Here is a 25,171-nt window from a genome sequence, read left to right as displayed (position 1 = left end):
TTGTGGTAAAATCTTACAACTGCAGCTCCAGTCTCCTTGGAAGCTGAATTACCAGGAGCAAGTTTGGCCTCTCCAACTTCCCCTAACCCTCCCTCTCCGGAGTCCGCAGCCCAGAATTCTCTTGACCATTCCTCACTAAAGGACAGACAGGGCACAGTCTGCTTTGTATTACGAAGCTGTCTTCAACGTTTGGCTCCCCCACTGCATGAGTGCAGGGACTGTGAGTGGTTGGTTGCCACTTGCTTTGGGTCCCTTCTCTGCTCTTTGCACCTCCCCAGATGACCTCAAGCACTCCCAGAACTTTAAGGACCCTCTATACAGACAATTTACATATCTTGCTCACCCGGACCTGTCTCGATTCCAGAGTGCAGAAAACTGCCCTGGATGCACCACAAGTAACACGAATATACCCCTTACACTCAGAGCTTATATTGTGCACAAACCTGTTTCCCAGTGTTTCCTGTGACTGTGAATGGCCTTATCCACTCAGTGGCCCAGAGCAGGAATCTGGAAGTCATCCTTGGCTCTCCACCCCTCTTCACTTCCAGTTAATCACCAAGCCCTATTACATAATTCCTACCTGTGTTTTCTGCATCCTCACCGCCACTTAGTTCAGACTTACTGCCTCCTCTCTGAGCTCTGCCTCACTCGTCCCTCTTGCAGACAAAATCATCTTGCTTAAATGCAGCTGGGTCACATTCAACCTGCTCAAAAGTCTGTGGTCTTGCATGATCCTACATCTAAGCTTCTTAGCACAGCACCCCAGGGCTTGGAAGAGCTGGCCCACGTCCCCTGGTCCAATCTCACCTTCCACACTTCCCACGCACATTTTCCACTGTAGCATTAATGACCTACTTGCTGTTCCCAAGCTTACATGCCTTTGTACCTGCTCTTCCTCTGCTTGTCTACCTGGCAAGCCGTCTTCACCCTCAAGTCTCAGAGCAAAAGCTTTTCCTGGACTTATTCAGCCAGGCGAAGGGGCTCTCAGGCTCCAGCCACACTTTGTTCAGACCTCCATAGGAGCAACCGTTTATTCCCTTGTTGCTGATACCTTGTTGCTTTGTTTTCTCTCTAGATTTTAAGCTGCTTGAGGGCGGGGTATATCTTTTCGTATTTTTCAGGGATTTCAGGGAATCCATGCTAAGAACTTGACTTTCGGTACATCTAATAAATAAATAGTGTTCCTCTCTGTCTGGGCACAGCCACCCGTAAGTAGGCGCACAGGACATGCCGAGTGAATGCTTGTAGGTTCGAGGGCCTAGGCGGAGATGATTCTGCAGAGTGTGGGCCCTGGGCTGGTCTGGCCCCAGTCTGACAGCCACCCTTCAGGTCTGGTGTGGCAGTGGGCGTTTGCTCATCTCCTGCTCAAGCCTCAGGCCCTTCCCCTTCCCCTTTGGCACAGATGTTCTGCTGGGGCAGTAGTGACTGCATTAAAAAAATTATCACTCGAAAATCAGGTTTCACATGAAAATTAGGATTTCTGAATTCTTTAAAATTTGGAGGATGTGGCAGTGCCACTTGGCAACAACCTGCTGGCATGGGGGGGTGGGGCAGCACCTCATTTGTACAGAAGAGCACCAGGGCCCCCACTAGGCCTGGTCACATCAATGTGAGTTTGCAGCCCTGCCCTAGCAATGAAGAGTGCATGCAGCCTGAAGTCGGAGGGTCTGCGAATCTTGGCTCTGGCCCTTAGCTGTTGGCACCTTGAGCAAATCGCCTACCCATGGCTAAGTTGCTTCTCTGTAAAATCAGGATAATGCTTGCTTCCTAGGATTCTGGGGTGGGCTAGATAACACTTGTGCAGAGTGCTCGGCAAGGCTTGTGTCCAGCAAATAGCAGCTGTGAGCTGCTTGGGCCTGGGAGAGAAAAGGTGCCGGACAGACCACACAGGAGCCACCTTCACCAATGAACATTTATTGAGTGTCCACATGTGCACAGCTTTGAACTTGGCGATCACAGAACATACTGGGGGAGGGGAGGGAGAAAGAAAGGGGAAAGGAAGCAAGGAATCAGGTATGTGGGGGTCCCCCTGGGTTCCTAAGAATGGTAGTCCCTGCTGGAGCCGCCAGTCGCGTCTCTCTGCAGAGAGGAGTCATAAGCGGGGTGGGATTTAAAGCCAGGCACCACGATGCGATGGGGTGCAATCACTGGGGAAACATGCGGTTTCTGGGAAAGCGTCCCTCCTGTTCCTGGCTCCAGCCAGGCCAGATGGCACCAGGAGGACAGAAATTAGATGCTCAGGTGTCCAAGCAGGGGTAAGGACTGGCAAAATAAATCCCCCCCCAACCCTCATCATCACTCTGCTGTAACACGACACAAAAGCTTAGAGACCATGGGGCCGCAGGACTTTTGGGTCCCTTCAAGGAAGCTCAGGCGGAAGGTTCCCCCCACCACACCAGCACGGTCTGTCCCAGGTTTCCCTGGATGGATGGAGCATTTCAGACCCTGGGTCACTGAAGTTGATAGGAAGAACTGTGATGTCAATGGCCTGAGCCCGCTCTCTGCCCAAGAGGGCCAAAGACAAGAATTGAATGGCCAATTTAAAGGACGTGGACCTGGAAGGCCAGAGGGGCACCACAGCCAAAGGAGCCCACACCCTGGCCGGCAGGGCAAATGGGCTGAAGCAGCCAGCTCCTGCCAGCCCTGTCCCACCCTGGGGACTCCCTCCTTCGGGGAGCCAGACACTGGCCACAATGACACTTAAAAGCCCCCCTCCCTGGGGGTTACTCCAACCTTCCCCGACCTGGCGGGGACAGCCTCACTGATTTCCAAGACAATCCCTGCCCCTGAGCAGCCTCAGGGGGCAGGACGCAGTTCCTTACATTTGAAGGGTGGGCACCATGCCCTTGCTCTTGAAAAAGCCAGAAAGCTGGGGTGTTTGGGGGGGAGTTGGGGAAGGGGATCCAGTTTGGGGGCTTCAGGGAAGATGCCTCCTCCCTCATTCCCTCACTGCCCACCCCCGGGTCTGTCCCCAGTGGACACCCCCTCAGGGCTCCGACAGGCATTGCTCCAGGGCAGCCATGCGGTAGTGGCTGGCCGTCTCCTCACCTGCCTGCAGCCTCATGGCCTCCCGGCACAGCCGGTTGGCCCGTGCCAACTCCACCAGGACACCCTGATAGGCGGCTACCATCTCCGGCTTGACGGAGTTGGGGCTGACGCTGCCGAGCAGCTGGAGCAGCTCCTGCGGCCAGCGGGAACGCAGGGCAGCCGGGGCCAGCCAGGGGAGCAGTGGCACGCAGCCTGTGAAGGCCTGCATGCCCAGGAACCAGAGCTCCTGCAGATCAGCCCAGATGCCCTCATAGTCAGGGGACAGGGCCAGCACTGCCTGGTCTGAGCCAGGGGTGGCCCGTGCCACATGGGATTGCGACAGGAAGAGGATGGCGGCTGCGAAGAAACCTCTGGATGCTGGTGTTCCCTGAAGAGCTGGAAGGCAAGAAGGCAGTGGGGGCATGAACCAGATGCATCAGCTGCTTTGCTAGGCCCTTACTTTCCCTTCCTGTGTGGGCCCTAGGGGGCTGAAGCATAGCCTGGAATTAGCCTTCCTGGGTTCAAACCCTGTCTTTGATTTCACTGTATCACCTTGGGTCTGTGTCTCATTTCTTCACTTATGAAACAGGACCTATAACAGTGCTATCATCTTAGAAATCTGCTATGAGAAATAAATGTAATCATCTTGGTACACTCAGCTTCATGGTTAGACCTTCCTGTACAGTCTGAGTAGTGACGGGAGCCCCTGCTGGGCCTAGGGCTCCTCAACTGCGAGGAGGTTGCACCACTTTGATTCGTGGGCCAGAAGAGGGCGCTAGAGGGGACCCAGAGCTGGCGTGGGGGTCACCCCTGCACTGCAGATTCTCCTGGAGGTCGTTAATCTAACCTGGTGGCATTTGTGGGTGAACCAGCACTGGGGTTCTACTCAGGACCTGTGGTGATATTGCTTGGGACTGAGGAAGTTCAGGGGCTAAGGAGCAGGGGGGCTCCTCTTCCTACCGCTGGGTACTCCTGTTCCCAGGCACCTGCTCAGCAACTCCAACGTGACAGATGGGGCAGAGGGAACAGGTGGGGACAGAGGGACCCAAGCAGACACCCATGACCAAAGCAGAAGACACAAAGGGCTGGCAGGGGTTGGAGGGGACGCCCCTGCCCCTGCACACAGCCAGAGTAAAGCAGAGCTAGGGAGAGGGTACGCGCAGAGGGGCACCAAGTACTGAAGCCTGCCACAAGGGAGGTGAAGTGCTGAGCAGAGGAAAAACCTCAATGGAGCGAAGCAAGGTTTCTGATTCAAGGCTGGGGGTGGCCCCACCCTGAAAACACTAGATTCAGATTCCTTGGGCTGCTGGGTTTCCAGGTGCCTGTGCCTGTGCTTCTGAGTAGGCCTGCACTTACACCCACCAGACCTTGCCTTAGAAGTCCTCAGAAGGAAGAGAGTGATATCATTTTGGGAAGGGTGGGGTGGGGGATGGAGACATACTTCAGAGAGTTCCTCTGGACTGGAACATTCTATAAAACTTTTTTTTTTTTTTTGCAAATGGTGACATCCCCAGTGGCCGATAGGTCACCCAGGCCGTCTGCCCCCATCCATTAAGACCAAGTCCCCAGGGCTTACCTGGAGAGGTGCTAAGGAGCCGGGCCATGAGGAGGCCCAGGGTAGCCACATTGGCAGCTAGAAGCAGCCTCCCCTGCTGCTGCACTAGCGAGGGCAGCGACGTCATCAGGGTGTTCATGAGAGATGTGAAGCACGCATCGCGCCTGGGGAGAAAGGGAGGTAAACACGGGAGAAGGCAGGGGTGCAGGTTGACAGAGCAAGACCAAGCAGTGGGACAACCTAAAAGTCTGGGTTCCCAGCTTCCCCAGGCCAGGATTTGGCAAATCAGGCAGCAGGGCGGAGAGTTCATTTTGGACCCCTCTCATGGCATCTGGGGATCAGAGACTAGCTTGACTGGAACTGGAAGACGTGCCCAGAGAGGCTGCAAAGATGGGGGTGATTCTGTCTGTCCTGCAACCCCTTCCTTCTAACACTAACACTAACACTAACACTAACAGGATCCCGTGGGCACAGGGAAACAAAGTAGGAGATGGGTATTTGGGGCAACTTGATGCAGCACCCCCCCGCCCCGCTTCCCCCAGCCTCCTCCCCAGCCTCACTTGATCAGCCCAGGTGCAGTGACCACCAGGTTGAGGAAGATGTGGCAGCAGGTCTGCAGGCCGATCTCCACGCTGTCAGGCAGCACGGAGGTGTCATGGCCAGGGGATGTGAGTTCCCACTGCTGCAGAAAATACTTGCACAGAAGTGAGGGTGCCCCCTCCTTGATCAGGATCTCCCGGGGCCCATCTTCGACCGTCAGGTGGCACCAGCCGGGCAGAAGGAGCCTGGGGTGTGGAAGGGACAGATGTGTGAGGAGTGGGGGAGAGATTCCCTTTTTGGGGGCACACCACTAAGAGAACTGGAAGTCGGAGAGAAGGAGGGCACATCCTCGTAGGCACCACAGAAAAAGTACACGCTTTGGATCGGTACAGGCCTAGGCTCAGTCTTGGGCTCTGCCACATGGTGGGAGCATAGGCAAGTGACTTTACCTCCCTGAGTCTCATTTTTCTCATCCTGAAGATGTGCATGAGACTTATGCCACAGACTTGCTGTGTGGACCTAATGAGATCTCTTTGATAAAGGGTACAGAAGAATGCCTGGCATGACATTCAATAAGCATGAGTTTTCTCCTTATAGAGAAATCTGGGGATGACTAGTGAGACTTGGCAGCCCAGGAGTCCTGTGGGGACAAGCGCTCCCAAACAGCAAAAGTCCTCAAGGCACTCTCGTGCGCCAGTCAGCAAGTCTGGCACAGCTTGGTGGTGGGGAGAGGAGGTGTCTCTGCGTTAACGCTTTCCTTTAAAACTGTCTGGCTGGACACTCTAACTATAAACTCACCGGAGAGCGTCCCCTGGCCAGGTGGGCCCTGGGGTAGTGGGGGAGATGGCCAGGGTGGCCACCTGCTGAGACAGGTCATTGGCTTCCTCAGCCTCCTCATAGAGGGTCTTGGCATAGCGAACGAGGAAGGGCAGCAGTTGGCAGACCTCCTTGCGCAGAGACGAGGTCTCTTCAGCCAGCCAGGCACCCAGGATCCGCACCGAAGCAAACACAAAGGGCTCCTTCTGCTTCTCTGGCCCCACCTGTCGCCACAGGACCTCCTTGAGATGGAGCAAAACCAGGGCCCCTCCCCAGCCTAGACAGCGTGCTGGCTGGCCTTGGAATAATACAGCTGTAAGGGAGTTCTGGCCTGGGAGCCCTTCAAAGGTAGGTCCTCAGGGCATGTCTACTGAGCCAGCTGGACTTCAGATGTCATGCCCCTGCACTTGCTGGGACTCAGCTAGCATTCCCCCCGTCCAACTACCTCTGAAGTATCTCAGGGCTGAAAGGAAACTTGGAGGTCCAGAGCTAAGTAAACATTCCCTCTGCAGCAGCTCTGACCTGGGAGGAGTCAGCTGAACCTCTACACAGGGCAGGACCCAGGCGGCTCTGCTCCTTCTCCCTGCAGGAACATATGTTTGCACGCGCATGTGTGTAAAGCAGTGCTAGAGATTGAGCAGAACAGACATCTTCGATTTTGTGTGTGTGTACTGGGGGGTTGTGAGTGGGAGGTTATTGTGTTGTGTGTGCGTGTATGCACTGTGATGTGAATGCACATATGGTGTGTGGTATGGCACTTGTGTGGAGGCACAGGGAGGGAGGGAGGGTGGGGTAGGCTGGGTCACACACTACTCCCAGGAGTGCTGCAGGATCAGTCCTCAGTAAGGGCATCTTCGCTGTCTCCCCTTTCCACGGAGGTGAGGGAGTTCTAATGCTCCTTTTTCCTTGCCTTCTGCCTCCCCAACACTGGATCCCCCACGAACCACTGCCCCTCACCTGCTGCAGGTAGTGGATGACAGCCCCGATGGCCTCCTTCATGATGCTCACAAGCTGTACCTTCTGTGGCTCCTTAAGCAGAGACTGCTCACAGCGGGTGCATTCCTGGATCCCCAACTCCATGAGGGCATAGCAGGCAGTCACCACATCCTCTTTTACCTCTGTGCCTGTCTCCTCCAGCTCCAGCCGTACCTCCACGCATGCCAGATTCACCAGCAGGGCCAGGAACTTGCTCCCGGAGCTGCCCGCCGGGATCCAGTTGGAGCCACAGGCGTGTGCCAGGCGGGCTGCCAGCTTTAGTGCGGGGTTGCGCTGCCAGGAGCTCAGCTTGCTGCCGAGGATGCGTGCCAGCCCGGCCTGCAGATCCCGGAGGCATTCAGAGGGCACAGTTGTCGGGGGCAGAAAGAGAGGCAGCAGCTGGCAGAGCTCAAACTTGCTGGCATCCTCGGCTTTCTGGAAATCTTCACTGAGGCCCCGCAACACGGCCAGCAGGTCAGGCTCCGCCTCCTTCCAGCACTGTGCCTCAGCTGCAGCCAGCAGCCCCACCAGAAGTGCCAGGGCCTGGTCAAAGCCATAGCCATGCCCCAGGTATGCCTGACACAGGGCAGACACAGTGCCACCAGCAATGAGGTGCCGGGGCCCACGGGGTGTACCTGCCACAGCCGTCAGGCATTGGTAGGTGTCATCGATCATGGAACGGCGGGCAGCATCATCAGGGTCCCCCCGGGCTGTAAGGAAGGTGCTAAGGATGGGGATCTTGTTCAGGACCTGGGGATGGGCGGCCAGTTCAGGGTCACTGCAGAAGCAGGCCAGCAGGGCCACACCCAGGGCTCGGAGAACGTGGTCAGGGCAGCCATCCGGTGCCTCCTTGGTGGTCAGGAGACGATTGGGGAAGGTGAAGCCCACAGCATCAAAGATCCGCCTCCGAGTTTTGGCATCGATGTCACCTGCTTTGACTGCCTTGGTCACCTGAAGGGGAGTATGTGCTATCAGCAGGATGAAAGAGGTAGCAAAGACTGTCCATTGCACCCAGGAGTGTTGACTCCGGCAGGATTAGGTTATGTAATGGGACCCACTCTGAGGTCAGAAAGCCTTCCCGAGGTCTTTTCATCCAGCTCCTTCTTTCTCCCCGGAGACAAGATGGGTGTGACCTCTAGGATCCCTTATCTATGATTATCTCCAGGGAAGGGAGGTCCAGGCCTCCTCAACTACTGACTGTTTCATCACCTGGTCAGTTGAGAAGTTCTTCCTGATGACTAATCTTGATGCCCACAACTTGGGATAGAAGGGGCTTAGAACTCCAAGTTTAAAATCCTCCAAGGATTTAGAGTCCCTTCCTAATTGCTCTCTCCAGAGGAGTCTCTGATCCATTCCCGCCACCTTCTCAGGGGAAATGGCTCCTGTCTCGCCGCTCTGCCTGTCAAAACATTTCCCCTTACATTTCACCTAAACACCTCCTCTGCTGCAGTGTGAGCCCTTGACTCCAGAGCCTTCTCCCTGTTGCCATGGCAAACAAGCAGCAGGCTGTACTCCCTCCTCCCTTCACCCCCACACACCAACCCCCCTTCCCAGCACTGCAGCTCCTGCTCTGCTGTCCCCAGCTTGGGTTCCTCCAACAGGGTTGAGCCCAGAACCAGCTCCCTTACACCCAGCCTACTTACTGCCATCCTGGCCATCCCCTGGGACCCTTTCCCAGTCACTTTCAGTCCTGCTATCCTTTCCACCCCCAGAACAATCACCCCCAGCCTTCAAGTACTCTGCACTAGTTACTACCTGCTGCTGTTACCCTATGAGTCAGCTCCCATCTGCTCTGGGACACCCCAGAGAGCAGACCTAGGCAGCCTCCTCCAAGGCTCCTAGGGCCACAAGCATTATTCACCCCCATTCTCCCCTTTGTCCCTGTATTCAGTTCAAAGACCAGAGTAGTCTTGGGCCTACTTTGGTGACTCCAGGGATACCAGCAGCACTTATATATCCCTGAGGACTTGTAGACCCCATTCCTAGGGGGTCCAACCACCCAGCCCTTCCCACCTCCCAATTTTCAGTCAGCTCCTTACTAGAAGCAGGGCTGCAAACTGCTCGCTGTCATTCTTGGCCTCACGGAGGGCTCCCAGGTAGCGCTCCAGGGTGGGGTTTCGGCTCTCTGCCTGGTTCAGAGCTGGCTCACAATCTGAGGCCATGATGCCAGTCTTGCCCAACTGTGAACACAAGAGGGACTGAGCATCCCTCTGCAGAGGAGGGGTGGGGGTGGGGGTGGGAGTGGAAGATGGAAGGAGGGATTAGCACAGAGGGAGGGGTGGAGCAGGAGGGATGGGATCCTCAGGACTGACCTCCCTTTAAGGGGCTGCACCTTCAAATCTTTAGGGATGAAGGGACCCTGGTCCAAGGTCACCTCTAGAAAGTGAGAAAGGACCATGCATACTGCTGCTCAGTTGGACAGGTCTCCTCACCAACCTCCTGGGGTTGGGAGGGGGCCGGTCCCACTGTTCAGCTGCCCCCTGGCACCAGAAGTCTAGTTTTATCTCCCTCCACTAAGGCACACAGGGAGGGAGTGGTGAGGACAGACAGGTGGGAATGGAGACATACAGGGTGAAGTTCGATTATCCGCATTCAGGCTGACAGGAGGGAAAAGGGCATTCTAGGTTTCCTTCCTCCTCCTCTCTTCAGAAGAGGCAGGACACAAGCCTCGGTTGAAGTGAGGATGCAGGGCACTGACCAGGAAAGGTTTGGTGGCCCCTCGGGACCCCACCCCTCCAGCCAGGGCTCTCAGTCGCCCCCGCAGGCTCCTTGCCTCCTCTCTTTTCCCTCCCTCGGGCAGAAGCTGCAGCAGAAGCAGCAGCAGCAGCAGCAGAAGGAGCAGCAGAATTAACCCCTTGCTCTCCCTCTCCTCGCCCGATACCAGCTTGTGGATGCCGGCAGGGGCTGGAGAAGCAAGAAAGGGTCCCGGGTAGCTCCCAGGACAACGGAGAATCCAAAAGCCGGATAATCAAAGCGGGGCTGCAGAGGTGGGGAGATGAGAAGGGGAAGAGGGTTCCTGGCGGTCACCACCTGTCCCGCCGCGGCCAAGTCACAACACGACATTGATGAAGTCACGACAGGGCGGCGATGAGATCACACTTCACGATGGCGCGGTGATGTCACGGAGAGATCACGGCAAAATCACGACATGGGACAGCCCCCAAAGATGACAGGGCAAATAAAAAAATATATAGCTATATGTTGAGAAGAGCTGTGACAAAATGGAGTCTCGACAGGGCACGATGATGTCGCGATATGGCGCGATGGAGTCACGATAGGGTCCCCGGGTATTTCGGCGTCGATCAGCGCCGTCTCGGAGAGGCCCCGGCAGGGATGTAGGGGAGGGCCTGAAGGCGGCTGAGCTCACCAGGCTGCGGCCCCGAGCTGCGAGGTCTTCTCCGAGCGCGACGCTGCCGGAGCCTGGGGCCGCTGCTCACGCCGCTTTGCCCACTCCAGGCACCCGGCAGCTTCAGCTCCACCCCCACCCCCGCAGAGCTCTCGACCAATGCTTGGCGGCTTCACTCCAGAGTCTGGCCAATGACACCGCGGAGCGCTAAGCCACAGTGGGTGCTGCCGTTGCCGCCATCTTGCTTGTGGGTATTGCCCGAGTCTGGGGTCCAGGGCTCGCGCAGGTCAGGCGGACTGCCTCTGGAGAGCGGGAGGCGACACCCTGGAGGCTCAGGTTCCTTCGCCCGTAGGTAGTTCTACCTCCCAGCACTGCCCCTCCTCCCCCTCGTCCTCGCGGCTGGAATTGAGCTTCCGGGGTGGTGGGGCAGGAGGGCTTCCTTAACAAGAAGAGCGTATTTCCGGGTTGAGACCCGGGAGGTGGGAGGAGGCGGTGTTTCCGGCTGCTGTCGCTGTCCAGGGAGGCTGAGGCAAGAGGGAGCTGCCGGGTGGGAAGCCCGCACTGCCTTCTTCCTCCTCCTCCGGGTGAGGGGAGCGGAGGTTGGGGCCCTGACCCCATGGATCGGGAGGCGGAGGCTCCCGAGAGCCGGGGTCCTGTTGTGTGGCCCTGAGCCCGGGTAGGTGGCCGGAGGCGGCTGACTGCCTGGCCGAGGACCACGAGCTCAGGGGAGGGGCAAGCGGGACGGGCTATTTCTGGGGGTTCGCTGGCCGGGTATTGGGACCCGGAGGTGGCGCTTCTGGCCCGGTTAGGGTAGCCAGCTGCTTCTGGCTTTACAGGTGCGGAGCTCGAGTCCCAGGCTGTAGCCCGCTTCTTTCAGGCCGGCACCTGGTCCTGGAGCTCCCGCCATCCCCTGACTGACAGACCGGCTCGGGGTTCCGCTGTCTTAGTTCCCTCGACTTCTGCAGCCTCACCCTCATCTGCTGTCTCTGGTGTTCGTTGTTTCCACCAACATGAAAAGTTGATGCAGATTAAAGAGGGCGGGGCTGAGCACGAGGTGTAAATCACAGTGCGAAACCTGCCTTATCCAGTACTGGGAAAATTATGCCCCACAGGAGGGTCCTGCGGTGGCTGCAGGGAGCACAAAGGTGGAATGTAGGAAGCCGAAAAAGGAAATTTAGGCGGGATTCCAGGAAAGCTTTGCATTCTCTCACCTCATGATGATCTTGTCCAACCGACAATAGACGTAGTAGGTGAAGAGCATTAGCTGACTTTTCTCGTGCTTTCTTAGGTGATTAACAGACCGGAAGCTAGGAGTCAATAGGAAAGATAACCCCCCATCCCCGCCCTGAACAACCTGTTCATTTTTCTAGCTAGTTGGAAAACAGTATCTGCAAATATAAGCATTCATGGCAGTCTGTTCTGTAACTTTCCCAAATATCTGAGACTTTTTTCAAAAGGAAGCTTTAATCTTGCTTACTCACACCTTTTGAATAGGCTGTTTCAGACCTGCTTTGTCGTTGTTCAAACATCTTAACGCTGTGTACATAAATGGAGTTCCACGTATGTAGCTGACAGACTGAACTGTGACACATTCCCCGTCAACCTGAAGTATTAAGTAAACATTACCCCCTGCTCTGTCTGAACAGCTGCTGCAACAGAGTGCTTTTATTTCGGGTGTACTTGTAACGCCCCAAATGCCAGAACTATTGCACGCTTTTCTAGATTTTCATTTGTCAAGTATTGTGGGGGTGTGTGTTCTTTCACTGGGCTGTTACCTTTGATTCTATAACCAACCATTTGGATCTTGGTAATGTGTTGTTCCTGCCCTGGTCAGCAAGCCTTTGACTGGACCCTAGCAGTGATTTGCGCCCTTGGGCAATTGTAGGTTTCCTAGGGATGACTGGTTGGAAGTTCACAGGAAATAGCTCTGCCTCTCTCTTATGCATGGTTTGTAAGATATTGTACTTCTCATCAGCTTGCTAATCCAAAGGTGTTTATTACTCCCATTTTCAAAACCTATTCATTTCTTTAATGCTTCTATCGCCCACCTGCCATGCTACTGATGACAGGTGTTGAGTCACCTTGAGTTTAAGATCCTTTTGTGGTAGACAAATGTGTTGGGTAAGATCCATTCACTCACACACACACACACACACACACACACACCATTAGAGGCTAGAGAAGTTGCTGGATATACTTTCTAACTTGGCTTTATTTATTAATCTCTTGAGCATGTCTCTGGCCCACATACCTTTCTACCCCCTGTTCCCTAACATACAACTACAGAGCAACTAGAAATAGGAATGGACGGGAAATGAGAAAGATAAAGTCTTTCAGATGCTTAAGGCTCAATGCAAATGTTTTTTGGTTAGGCTGTATCAGTGCAGGTGTGTGTGTGGGAGTGTGTGTGTGTGTGTGTGTGTGTTTCCTGGTAATAGTATTGATATCCAACCCATGCAATGCCAGTCTCCCTGACTGTTGGCTGGCAGTGGTGATTGTAAGTCTGTGCCATTTGCCAGATGTGGACAACAGGTGCACATTTAGAACAGCTGATGTTGAACTGCTTCTTCAGAACTAGATCAGCCCTCCTAGTGTTGCCAAGATTTGGGTAATTATTAAATATATGGAAGTTGTATAAGAGAAGAAACTGATGGAAATTAATTTGTTCCTTCTGGAAGGAAGTAAATCAAATGGCCCCCTAGATTCTAGATTAGCAAGCACTTGTCTAGCACATAATAGGGGCTGGGTAAATATTTGCTGAATGTATATATGAGCTCAAGTCAGGAGTTACAAATGATTCTAGGGGTTAGGGAGGTGACCTCAAAGTATAAATTGGATATATTTTTAAGATGATAGTGGTAGGGACAGTGGCAAACTGGAGTGTGTGCCCGGCCTGAAGACAGTCACATTAAATTAAAAAAAACACACAATATGGCTACACAAAAACTTCAGGTCTAAATCTCTTCTTTTCATAGATAAGAAGGTGTGTTTGGTCAAAGTCACAAAGCTGTCAGAACTGAAATTCAGGCCTTTTTCTCAGGCTGGCATTCTTTCCATTCTTCCACACAGATGATTTACTGTTAGACTAGAAAATAATGGACAATAAGGTATTTCATTTTTACGGTGGATTCATTTCATATCCTTTGCTGTGTTTTTATCCTGATAATTATAGGTTATGCCAAAGTTCAAGTTTAAAATTTATTGGCAGAGATGAGCAGTGAAAGACAAACTGGGAATTTTTCTTCCCCCTAATTTATCATGTTCTCTGTCTTGCATGCCACATTTCTAGGAATCAATTATTAATTACTTGGCTCATAATTTCTTTTCTTTCTCTCTTTCTAGTGGACTGGTTCTGCCTATCTGGAAGGCCATGGAGAAGAGGCTGGGAGTGAAGCCAAGCTCTGGTTCCTGGATTTTATCAGGATTTTGTTGGCAGACATCTGGGAAGTGGTTGAGGATCCTGTGCCTGTTTTATACTTATTTCTGCTTCAGTGCTCTGTGGTTGTCAACAGGTACCATTTTCTTTATAGATTTAAGATTTTTAAAAAGAGCATTTTATGTGGGTCCCTCCATTCATTTGAAAGACTAATTGGAGGCAGAAAAGCAGTGCGCTGAGTGAAGGAAACAGCCTGTTGTTGGACACTTAGTTCGAATTATTTGTCTGTCTTATTTTGGAGCTAAAAGTTAAATTGAGTTCTCTCTCATATTGAGTTCTCTCTCATATGGGAGAATTGGCATGGCCATTTTGAGATTTGCTGAAGGTATAATGAAAAGATAAAGGTTTCAGAGTTGGGCAGACTTCCAGGTCCATGGAATGTGGACCTGGAGCTGGATATTTCCACTTAATAACAATAAAACCTTGAGCAGGGGAGGGGTGGTGAGGGCTGGGTGAAGGTGGGCAAAGTATCAACAATAAAAATAAAGTGCAAATGGATTTGAGAGATAACATAATCAAATAGCATAGTTCAGTACTCCGAATATAGGTGCTTAATAAATGATTCTTTGCTTCCTTTCCTTTCCTAAAGGAATCAGCATTACAGGGAGAATGTGTCCCTTGCTTTTTCCATAGAGAGCGCTTATGCTGAGAGATTTCATAAAGTATGTTTTCCTCCTAGAGATTATTTCACCAGGCTAGAGACTCTTGCCAGAAAAGAGTGCCAAGAAGGCTAGATTTCAAAGAATATCCTTTCTTTCTGTCATTTCCCCCCTTTCAGTTCTTTTGTTGACATTGTTTCTTTCAGAGTATGAAATGTGAAAAAATAGCAATTTGAGAAAGATTTCTGAGTATGCTCAGAAATTCTGCCCATTCTGGGCAGTGACCGAAAGCCTTCTGTTATAGAGACCACTGTCTGGGATAACTAATGAGCCTCTTGCTCCTATAATTACAAAGGTTTCTGTTGCTTTTCTAAAGGAATTGGTGGTCATGATCTTGAGACTCAGGTAATTACTGTATTTAGCAATTTTATTAACATCAGCTTTGGGATTTTTGTTGTCTTGCAGTGGTGGTTGATGATTGCGTAATTATAGCAGTGGAAATTGCAGTTGACAGAAAGCTGACCTAAATGTTTCTTACCCAGATGATGCTGTGCTGGGACAGCTATTTCAGGCCAGCATTTTATGTAAGATCATTTGAATTAAATAAGTTACTGATTTAGCACCATCAGAGTAGGAAAACCACATTTGTTGAAGTGCACCTATAGCCTACCAGACCTCTGGTTATAAACATTACATGTCTTATCTCATTTAATCCTCACAATAAACCTACAACAGATAGTTTTATTCTCATTTTATAGATAAGGAAGTTGAGGCTCAGAGGCACACAATGACTTGACCAAGTTCACATGACAAGAACATGACAGAGCCAGGTTTCTAGACCCAGGTGTGTCCACTCTGAAGCTCATGCTCTTTTTCTTCTGCTACGGTGCCTTCCAACCACAGGTGATCTTTTGGAGGACTAAAGACAGTTTTTCACCCTGAACCATGATAAGCAATTTGTCATCTGAGGGATTTCAAGTATAGGGGAGGAAGCAGCATTTCCAAGTTTTTCTTATTTTTCAGTCTAATGCTTGATCAGACATATTGTGGGTTCATTGGGCTAGTCTTGGTATTGCTTGAGCTTGTTGCTTAAAAGCAGCATCCTAGTGAGCAGTTTGAGTATAAAGGTGGAAAGGTGGTATTCTTAGGAGTGGTTCTTTTTTTTTTTAATTAAAAAAATTGTTTCAGTACAGTTTTCTGCCTTTTACTCCCATCCCACCCTCTCAGCCCTTTCCACCTCCCTGCCATTTCCACACCCCCGCTTGTTTTTGTCCGTGTGTCCTTTATACTTGTTCCTGCAAACCCTTCCCCTTTTCCACTGAAATTCCCTCCCCTCTCCCCTCTCCCCTTTGGTCACTGTCAGTTTGTTCTCTATTTCAGTGTCTTTGGTTATATTTTGCTTGTTTGTTTGTTTTGTTGATTAGGTTCTTGGTAAAGGTGAGATCATTTGTCTTTCACCACCTGGCTTAGCATAGTGCTTTCCAGTTCCATCCATGCTGTCGCAAAGGGTAAAAGCTCCTTTCTTTCTGCTGCGTAGAATTCCATTGCGTAAAATGTTCTGTAGTTTTTTGATCCATTCATTTACTGATGGGCACCTAGGTTGCTTCCAACACTTGGCTATTGTAAGTTTTGCTGCTCTGAACATTGGGGTGCATAGGTTCTTTTGGATTGGTGTTTCAGGGTTCTTAGGATATAATCCCAGCAGTGAAAATGCTGGGTCAAAAGGCAGATCCATTTTTAGTTTTCTGAGAAAATTCCATACTATTTTCCATTTCTCCACAACCTCTCTAACATTTGTTTGTTGCTTTGTTTATGATGGCCATTCTGACGGGTGTGAAGTGGTATCTCATTGTGGTTTTAATTTGCATCTCTCTGATAGCTAGCCATACTGAGCATCTTTTCATGGGTCTCTGGATCCTCTGTATGTCCTTCTTAGGAGTGGTTTTGGTGGAGATTGGATCATACAGCTTCTGTTTTAGGAGAGTTTGGAGCTTTACCATGGAAGAACTGAGAACCAGTTGTGTTCCAACTGAGGGAGTGTGACAAGCAACACATGACAGATTTGTTATATATTTGAGTTTATTAGATCTCTTCCTCATCAGTTCTTTAAAAAACATAATATCCTAATAGGAAAAATGAATAAAGGACACAGAGTACCATACATCAGAAATTAAAATGATTTATAAACATTTAAAAAATATTCGTTCTCATTACCAAAGAACTGCCAATTAAAATGAGCGATCCTTTTTAATCTGTCTTATTGGTGAAGATAAATGTAGAAATGTCTAATGTTGTCAAAGGGTAATGTGGTTGCCCTCATATTGTGCTGGGAAGTCTGAACAGAGAGCTTTTCCGCATAAGTATCCAGATCTTTAAAATGTTCATGTTCTTTGACTTAGTAATTACCCTTTTAGGGACTTATCTCAAGGACACATTTAGAAGGAGAGCATTCATCAACACTCACTTATTCTATGTTGCAAAACATTGCTACAATTTCCCTACAATTGAGGGTGGTGATTGGCGGGCAGTTGTATTCTCTGGCAGCGGAGTGCAAGAGCAAAGGCACAAAAGTATGAAACAGCCTAATATAGTGGAAACTCTGCAAGCAGTTTGGTGTTGCTGGAATATAAAGAGCAGAGCCGGAATGGCAGTTCCTGAAGAGGTAGATGGTGGCCAGGTCATGAAGGATCTTATGTGCCAGGCAAAGAAGCTTTGATTTTAGTCTCTTTTGGTAGGTGGTCTACAAATATTCTTGCTTATGCTCTCTACTCCATAAAAAAGTTGAGGATATACCCTAATATATGTTTACTCATACATTGTAACAACTACTATTGTGCTAATGTCTTATGTATATAGGAGCTGCCAAAAACAAAAACTTAAAGGAATCAACTAAAAAACATATAAATTGTGCTGATATTTCCTTTTCATACTCCAGTGATTTGTTTTATGCACCTCTTATAAGCAAGTATTCTACTTTGGAAGTTGGAAGCTACTGAACATTTTAAGCAGAAGAATAATACTGGTAAATTTCTAGATCATTTTGCTGGGATATAGAAGAATGATAATGGTAGATATGGGAATAAGCTGAAAAGGGCAGGGATGTCAGGGGTAGAGTATGGTATCTATTAGAACGTGAAATAGTCCAGAAAAGGATGAGGCTGTTTTCAAGATATCTCTCTGTCACTGAAGGGAGTTTCTTTTCACTCAGTATGAAGTAGTGCTAAATAGATGGGCAGGATTTAGGAGTTCTGTAGTAAGAGATTAAAGGAGGATATTCTTTTTTAATTGAGATATAATTATATAATTCCAGAACATTTTTCTTATCCACTACCCCCAAGTGAAAAGAAACCATGTTCTAATTAGCAGCCATTCCCTATTCTTCTCCTTCCCCCTAACTTCTGGAAACCATTAATCTGCTTTCTGACTCTGGATTTGTCTATTCTGGACATTTCACGTAAATGAATCCATACAGTATGTGATTTAAAAAAATTTATTTATTTATTTATTTTTAGACAGAGGGGAAGGGAGGGAGAAAGAAAGGGAGAGAAATATCAATGTGTGGTTGCCTCTCTCACGCCCCTCACTGAGGACCCAGCCTGCAACCCAGGAATGTACCCTGATGGGGAATTGAACAGGTGACCCTTTGGTTCACAGGCCGGTGCTCAATCCACTGAGCCACACTGGCCAGGGCTAGTATGTGATCTTTTGTGTCTGGCTTCTTTCATTTAACATAATGTTTTCAACGTTCATTTATGTTGTACCGTATATAAGTATTTTATCCCTTTTCATGGCCAAATAGTATTCCATTGTATGGGTATACCACATTCTGTTTAATACCTAAGATTGGAATTGTTGGATCATATGGGAACTCTAACATTTTCTCTTCTATAGCAGCTGCACCATTTTACATTTCTACCAGCAATATATGAGGGTTCCGGTTTCTCTTTGTCCTCACTAACACTTGTTATTGTCTGTCTTTTTTATTTTAAAAGAGGAGGTTTTTGACATTTAGAAAAATCAGGGAGGGTTTTGTGGAGGAAGTGGAACTTGCCTTATGCATAATTCATATCCAGTGTGCAGATAGACACAGTAAGAAACAAGAACTGGTAAAACAACCAGATGGGTACAAATCATTCATTTACTTTTTAAAAATCACATATTCAGTCAACAAATATAGTGTTTATTGAGCCAGATTTGTTCTTTGTGAGGCATCTCTAGCCAGGTCCATGACTTAGTCTTTCCAGCCACTGAAGCGTTCCGAGGGAGCAGACCACACATGCTGTCCCCATCTGCCACCTCTGTCCTCCTCTGAGTCTAGTGAGGTCTGGCTTCTGCCCAAACCTTGGCTTTTGCCAAGGTAACCAGTGACCTTCTCAGTGGGACACCTTTAGTTTTTACCTCACTTAACTGCTGCATTGGGCACCTTTGCATAGTCCTTTCTTAAGACCCTTTCCTCAGTTGCCTTAAATTACACCAGGCTGTATTTGGTTCTCCTTCCAGCTTATGCATCGAGCTTTCCAATTATTCTTCATCATTCTCTTCTTAGCTTGTCCCTTAAATGTTTTGCTCTTTGGAATGCTGTTTCTACTCTTTTTTGTCTTACTCTTGTGTGCAGTCTCTGGGAAGTCTCTTTTCCCCCCATAGTTGTAAACTGTGTGCCCAGTACTCCCCTATCTGTAACTGTTCATTCACTTCTCTCTGGGTTACAAACCACTCAGCCACCTCTGTGTTACACATCTCCAACTGGATGTCTCACAGCTACCTCTAATTTAATATGTCAAAAATGAACCCACGATCCTTTACCCCTCTTCCTCTTCCTTTGTCCCGTATAGTCGTGAAAAGACCACCTCCACTCCTGTTCTCAGGCAGAGACCCCTGAGTCGTTGTATTCTCCTTTCTCCCCTCTGCATTCAGATCACTGTTTGGGGTGTGCTGCTATCTCATGTTCCCAGGCAGAGCGCTCCATTCCTTTCATATGCTGTTACCATTCTGCCTCCTGATGTATTCTGATTCAGGTAACCATAAGCTCCTTCATAATGCTTTCCCTGAGCCCCCTGATTGAACCTGCTCTTCAAAGTTCCCATGGTGTCTACACATCTCCTTATTATTACACCAGATTATACTGTGGGGTGGTAGGCTTTATGAGGAGAGGTTCTAAGTAGGTCTTGTTCTAGAGCACAGGAGGCAAGCACAAGGCCCGCTGGTCTAATCCGGCCCTCCACCTTGTTTTATCTGGCCTGGCACTTTGTTTCTACCTGGCGGCAGCACTGAGCTCCTTGCCCCTAGTTAAGGAGTAGTTACATTTATTCAGTCCTAAAGTGACATTCGGTTCTTTGAACGCAACCGGAAGGCTGATGTGGCCCCTGGTGAAGATGTGTTTGACACCTCTGCTCTAGAGTGTGACCCACTCTAAGGTGAAGCCTTTCTGGTGTTTGCTGATCTACAGTGTTAATGTGATTTCTTTGCTCTTGCAGAGATAGAATTCCAAACTGCTCCTACCTCCTTCCCCTAGAACTGTTTGACCTCTGGTGAATTTGTTTTCCTCTCAGCCTTGTAGCATCTACTATCCAATAAGCCCCAGGTGGGCTTGCCCTGGTGCCTTTATACCCTAACCCCTCTGCCTGGCAGGGGATCCTCCCAATAGGCTTCTGCGGCCCTGCCCCTCCTTTCACAGCTCCTTCCTCTTCAGTGTCTTACCACTCAGATTCTAGCCACACTCAGATTGCTGCTTCTTGGGCTCACTGAGGCCCCTCTGTTCTGTTTGGGTTCTGGCTTTCTGTGCGCTGGTTGGGAAATTGTCTCTAACAGAGAACTGGGCAGTAGTAAGGCTCACTTCAAGTTTCCCATCTCTCAGGGGTTGTAGCCTCACATTGCCTTTTATCTCCTAAAAACAGTTGTCTTGTCTGTTCTGTCGGTTGTGTAGTTTTATGGCAGATGGTGAGTCTGGTACCTGTTACTCCATCATGGCTGGGAGCAGAGTCTACTATGATTACTTATGTGACTGCTTCATGCAAGTATCTTACTCCTAGTTACATACCTAGCATCTGGCACATAGTAGGTAACAGTAAAGGTTTGTTGGGTTAACCTAAAGATAATGCTGGAAATAGTACCACATTGGAATATACATGTTAAAGAGAATCATTGTTTCCTACTCTGATTTTCAATCTTAGCCCATTAATGGACACTTTACTTCCCAGGAGGGAATAATATTTGGAAGGAAATTTTTACTCTTTTTTCCACCTTTACTCTGTCTGTCTTCATTAATGGAGGACTGATTTTTCTGACTGGTGAGACTGGAAAAGAGTCCTGTTGTGTGGAGTGGCCAGTCTTCAGGATTTGCATGAATCAATCTCCCTGCCGTGTTCTAGGTAACTGGTCTGCCCATGCTAGGACCCCCTGCCTTTGTCCACTGGGGTAAGTTTCATTCAGCATGGGGAAGTATTAGAAAGCCCATTTTGATTGTGCATCTAAGCTTTGTTCTCTAGTCCCCTTATCACTTCTTATAAAGATAGTATTTCAGTCTCCATCTACCTCTGACTACCATGTTTTATGTTTTGTAATTAATCCCAAACTCTGGGTGGGAGAGATTAATTATCACCCTCAAACCACACAGAGACTACATATAGGACAAGGACAGCTCCTGGTTGGACAAGAGATCTTTTCCCCAGTACTCATTCTGTTTTTGATCTTATCAAAATATAACTGCTTGTATTTGCCTCTGGCAGATAGAAGGCACCGGAACTCACTTTCCTCCGTTGCCTCTATCCTTTGGTTGTACTTTAAGGAATGGCTGTAACCCCTCTTGTAGCAGACTAAGTGTTTTCTTTTTCCTTTAAGAGAATGTATTTTGAATGTGCATTGATATTATCTTCAGGAGAAAAACATTTTCAGGAGACTTTTTAGGTGGCATTATATCCATGCTCTTGTATCTTTTGGGCACCTATGGATGACTAATGAAATATATCTCATACCAATGAGCCTTCAGCAGGAACTTTCTCCTGCCAAACTGTCCTATATTCTTAACTACATTGCAGTACAGGAAGGTGATAAATTATTAATCCTAAATCTGTCTCCTTGGATTGTAGGACAATGAGTCGAGTACATGGCAGCTGGGGGAAGGTAGCGTGTTCTGGCTGTTAACATAAACCATGCAAGCCTTTTGATTCTAAACTTCAGCTAACATTGAGCAAGTCTTCGGTATCTTGTTACATCACAGTTTAACTGAGCTAAGTAAGACCAATCAGAATCCTCTAATTTTGCCTCTCTCCCAGTGCAATGAAGTTCTTGCTTACATACTTTTTAGTAAAAGATAATCATCTTAAGTCCTTTTCTCTAACTTGGAAAACTATAATTTTGGTGGGTTCTTTTTGCCTTTTAGAAACATTATGCAAAAATAAACATTTCCTAACAAAGCAAAGAGGGATAAAAAAATAGCATAATTGGCCAATAAATCCAATTCAATTTAAAAACTTTCTTAAACTCACTTTTCTCAGGAATTCCTCAAGGGAGGAAATAATAAGATAGTGGAGGAGTTTGTTAAAACAAAATAATATTTGCAGGGCCAAAGCAAGGCCTTTTGGCTATTTTGGAGATTGTATAAAAATCTTACTAATTAGACCCTGGCTGGTGTGGCTCAGTGGATTAAGTGCCAGCCTGTGAACCGGAGGGTCACTGGTTTGATTCCTGGTCAAGGTACTTGCCTGGGCTATGGGCCAGGTCCCCAGTTGGAGATGTGTGAGAGGCAACTGATTGATGTTTTTCTCTTTCTTCTTCCCTTCCCCTCTCTCTGAAAATAACTAAAGGAAACCTTTTTGTAAGTGATCTTACTAACTGGAACACTTTTCAATTCAATATGTGGAATTGGCAAGAATATGACCAAGAATTATGTGCGTGCTTCGTGTTTGGCCATTTTTTAATGACATTAGCAATATTGAAGAATTTGAGTCAAAATGCATAGTTCTTGGTTTAAGGGCCTGCATTTTGAATTTTCTTTTTGATCCTTTAATCCAAGAGCCTCCTTATAAAATGTCAGCCCGTGTGGTTAAGATCCTTTAGCCACTTTTGGTTCCAGACACTACTGGGTTAAATTCTAGAGAGAAGTTAAGACTTGGTCTTGATCACCTGCCTACTTACCATCTGAGCAAGAGGCAGAAGGCAGAGTGGCCAGGGGTAGGGAGCGTGCACTCTGAAGTCAGACAGGCCTGAATCTGGGCCCTGGTTCTATTGTTTACTGGTTGGTCTTCCTGAAACCCACCTTTCATCAGGCTCCTCACCCGCAACATGGGAGAGGCAGCACCCCTCATGGGATTGTTGTGAGGGTTAAATAAAATATTCACACCAAGTGCTTAACCCACTTCCAGGTGCATAAATAACAGTTCAGGAAATGTTAGCAATAGTCATTATAATGTGACAAAGTAAAATTCTCTTTGGTTAAACTCTTGTCTGATTCCACGATGACCCAGTGGGCAGCAGGATTGAGGTCTTTGCTGGCTTCTTTACAGTTCTATTTAGTGGGATGTCAGTCCCTCCCAACATTTAAAAATAAATTTTAAAAAGATTTTATTTGTTTATTTATTTACTTTTAGAAAGAGGGGAAGAGAGGGAGAAAGGGAGAGAAACACCGATGTGTGAGAGAAACGTTGATCGGTTGCCTGTTGCACACTCCTTGACTGGGGACTGAACCCGCAACCTAGGCCCTGACCAGGAATTGAACCTGTGACCTTTTACTTTTGGCACAACGCCCAAACAACTGAGCCACATTGGTCAAGGCTGTCCCTACATTTTTTAAGTATAATGTAGGCAACCCGACCTTTCTGCATTGTCAGGAAAAACTAGACCTCCGTTCATACAGCTTTACAGGCAGGAGGTTTGTTGAAGCCCATGACAGAGGGAGCTGTGTTGTGCGTTTTCCATAACTGTAACATGCCACTGAGGGAGGAGCTTGACTGGCTGCATGTTCATCCTTCAGCCAAGGATGCTTTTCCTCTGGAAGGCAACTCTCTCCTGCTGTCAGGACACCACCTGGTCCTCAGCCCTGGCTCACGTCCTGCAACGCTAATGTTGTGTCCGTGCTTAGCAAAGCCTTGTGCTAGGCCAGGTTAGCTCCGACTTTTTTGGTTGGCACAGTGTTTTGACTGAAGGTGATTCAATAGTACTTTTGGGTTTTGTGTCAGAAGGAGCTTACAGAGTTAGTGCCTTCCTTCCTTCAAAACATATTTATTGGAAGCTCACAACCTAGGCATCAGGTATGCAGTGGTGAGTAAGGTGGACATGGTCTCTGTCCTGCTGGAGCTGGCAGTCTTTGAGTCCTTTGTCATTCCTAGGGAACGGAAGTTCTCTTGGAGAGGAATGATGCCACTGGTATAGAGTTTCCTCCAAAGAGGCTGAGGCCTCTCTAGGGCCCCAAGGCAACTCAGGGACCCACTCTGCTTGCAGAATCCCAGGACTGTGGGAGAGTCAGCAATTTGATGTCTCAAGCTGGTCTCAATAGAGTAACCTTCTGCTAAGAATTATGTAGGTGAAGCCCTTGTCCACAATATTAGTATTTCAATCCAGCCAATTCTCTCCACCGCTAATAACTCAGATTCCTGAATGAGCAGTGAGAGTGGTTATCTGAAGATTTGGAAAAAGTCCTACAGCTGCAGCCTTGGCTCCCATTTTGGAAGTATGTATCCTCGGTTGACTTCATGGGTTTTAGATACATCTAGCCAGTCAGCTCATGAAAATTTTTTCTGCATCAGGATGCTGCTGCCTTTTTGGCATCAGGTCTGAGGGGAACAGTTCCAGTGCTTAGCGTCTGACACACACCAAATTATATAAATCCTGACCTTCTCTGGTCAGTCACAAAAGGAAACTGTAAAATATCCTAAGATAAAGTAGAATTATAATGTCCCTGAGCGGTGTACTAACCATCACAGACGCTGCCCTAGGAGATACAAAAGCAGGGAAGAATGCTGGCCAAGGCGTATCTGAAACCCCAACTGCAGTCTCTGTCCCTAAGGGTGGGTGCCCAGTGTAGCTCATGCCAATTCCCCCCTTTTTAAACTCTCCCAGCAAATGACAGGATTTTAAACATGCTGTTTTTCTTCCAACTGGCTTAACATTAATAACTTGGATTCTAAACCAGGTAGCATATTTGAGTTTGAAATAAGTGTGTGTTTGTGGATTCTATCTTTTAAGTAATGAGGAAAATGACAAGTATTATCAGACCTGGGAGATGAGGAGTTTATATTGACTTGGCTTTACTTCTGTAGCTCTAATTTGAGATTCAGGTTTAAAAGTTTAAAGGACTGCTATTCTGCCTGTTAAGAAATGGTTTCCCTCCCTCCCTCCCTCCCCCCACCCCCCCTCTGATAACAGTGTTTATTGTTCTTAACTGAGTCAGCTGGAGGCTTATGGAAGTGGGCCTGGTAGAATGAGTGAATCTTAATCAGAACAAATGAAGCAGCCTTGTAGAGAGGTGTCGAGTCATATTCCATTTCAGAAAGCTGAGTAATCTGTATCCTGCTGGGTCAGTTTGTGGCTTTTGGCCTGCAAAACAGCCCCCTGTGCTGGAGCAGTGCGAGCTTTGCTTCTGCTTGTGCTTTCCACTTCATCAGTCTTTTAAGGCTTGTTTTCAAAATTGCTCTCAGCTCTGTTCTCCAGAGTGTGCTTCTAAGCCGCACCCTGACATTTCTCACAGTGCACTTTTCAAATAACTGGGTGCATTTCCATATTACCCACATGTGAAAGGTTAAGTGTTGGTGTTTGGCCTCTAAGCTCAGGTAAGAAGCCCTGGAATAGGGTTATTTGCCCAGGATGGTCAAGGCAGAAGCAAAAGTTTTCTGGCCTTTCCACAGAGACTTTGCTGACAAGCATACCCTCCTTTCTTTTCCCAA

General features: G+C 48.5%; 2 protein-coding genes across 10 annotated transcripts in view; one reads left to right on the top strand and one right to left on the bottom strand.

Moving 5' to 3' along the window:
- Nucleotides 1-1,897: 1,897 nt before the first annotated feature.
- NCDN (neurochondrin) lies at nt 1,898-11,227 on the bottom strand. Of its 5 annotated transcripts, none has more exons than XM_028511766.2 (7): nt 9,944-11,227; nt 8,953-9,093; nt 6,896-7,864; nt 5,921-6,162; nt 5,143-5,367; nt 4,604-4,746; nt 1,898-3,423 (listed from the first exon to the last, which is right to left on the bottom strand). In XM_028511766.2, the coding sequence occupies exons 1-7, from the start codon at nt 9,974-9,976 to the stop codon at nt 2,987-2,989; spliced, it is 2,190 nt and encodes a 729-aa protein (XP_028367567.1). In that variant the 5' UTR covers nt 9,977-11,227; the 3' UTR covers nt 1,898-2,986. The 5 variants fall into 5 exon arrangements, with proteins under 5 accessions (XP_028367567.1, XP_028367570.1, XP_028367573.1 ...); XM_028511769.2 differs by having other exon boundaries at nt 1,902-3,423; nt 10,281-10,949; XM_028511772.2 differs by having other exon boundaries at nt 2,251-3,423; nt 8,953-9,123; nt 10,281-10,394.
- The window catches only part of KIAA0319L (KIAA0319 like), a 98,280-nt gene continuing 83,580 nt past the window's right edge, over nt 10,472-25,171 (top strand). The window contains exons 1-2 of one of the 5 annotated variants that reach the window (XM_028511761.2): nt 10,472-10,611; nt 13,602-13,771. In XM_028511761.2, the coding sequence (XP_028367562.2) occupies nt 13,630-13,771 (142 nt within the window). In that variant the 5' untranslated portion in view covers nt 10,472-10,611; nt 13,602-13,629. Of the gene's footprint in view, nt 10,612-10,741; nt 10,936-13,601; nt 13,772-25,171 lie in introns of those variants that run through there. The other 4 variants (XM_028511763.2, XM_028511762.2, XM_036025765.1 and 1 more) reach the window with 4 other exon arrangements.

This window comes from Phyllostomus discolor, chromosome 5 (genome assembly GCF_004126475.2).
Source record: "Phyllostomus discolor isolate MPI-MPIP mPhyDis1 chromosome 5, mPhyDis1.pri.v3, whole genome shotgun sequence".
Lineage (NCBI taxonomy): Eukaryota > Metazoa > Chordata > Mammalia > Chiroptera > Phyllostomidae > Phyllostomus > Phyllostomus discolor.
This window is presented reverse-complemented; position numbering and strand designations above follow the sequence as displayed.

Excerpts from the sequence above, each read along its gene's own strand:
- NCDN (XM_028511766.2), bottom strand. The coding sequence starts at position 9,976 with ATGTCGTGTTGTGACTTGGCCGCGGCGGGACAG. Across the intron at positions 6,163-6,895 it reads TCATCCACTACCTGCAGCAG|GTGGGGCCAGAGAAGCAGAA; the intron begins GTGAGGGGCAGT and ends CTGTGGCGACAG. Across the intron at positions 3,424-4,603 it reads GCTCCTTAGCACCTCTCCAG|CTCTTCAGGGAACACCAGCA; the intron begins GTAAGCCCTGGG and ends CTTGCCTTCCAG.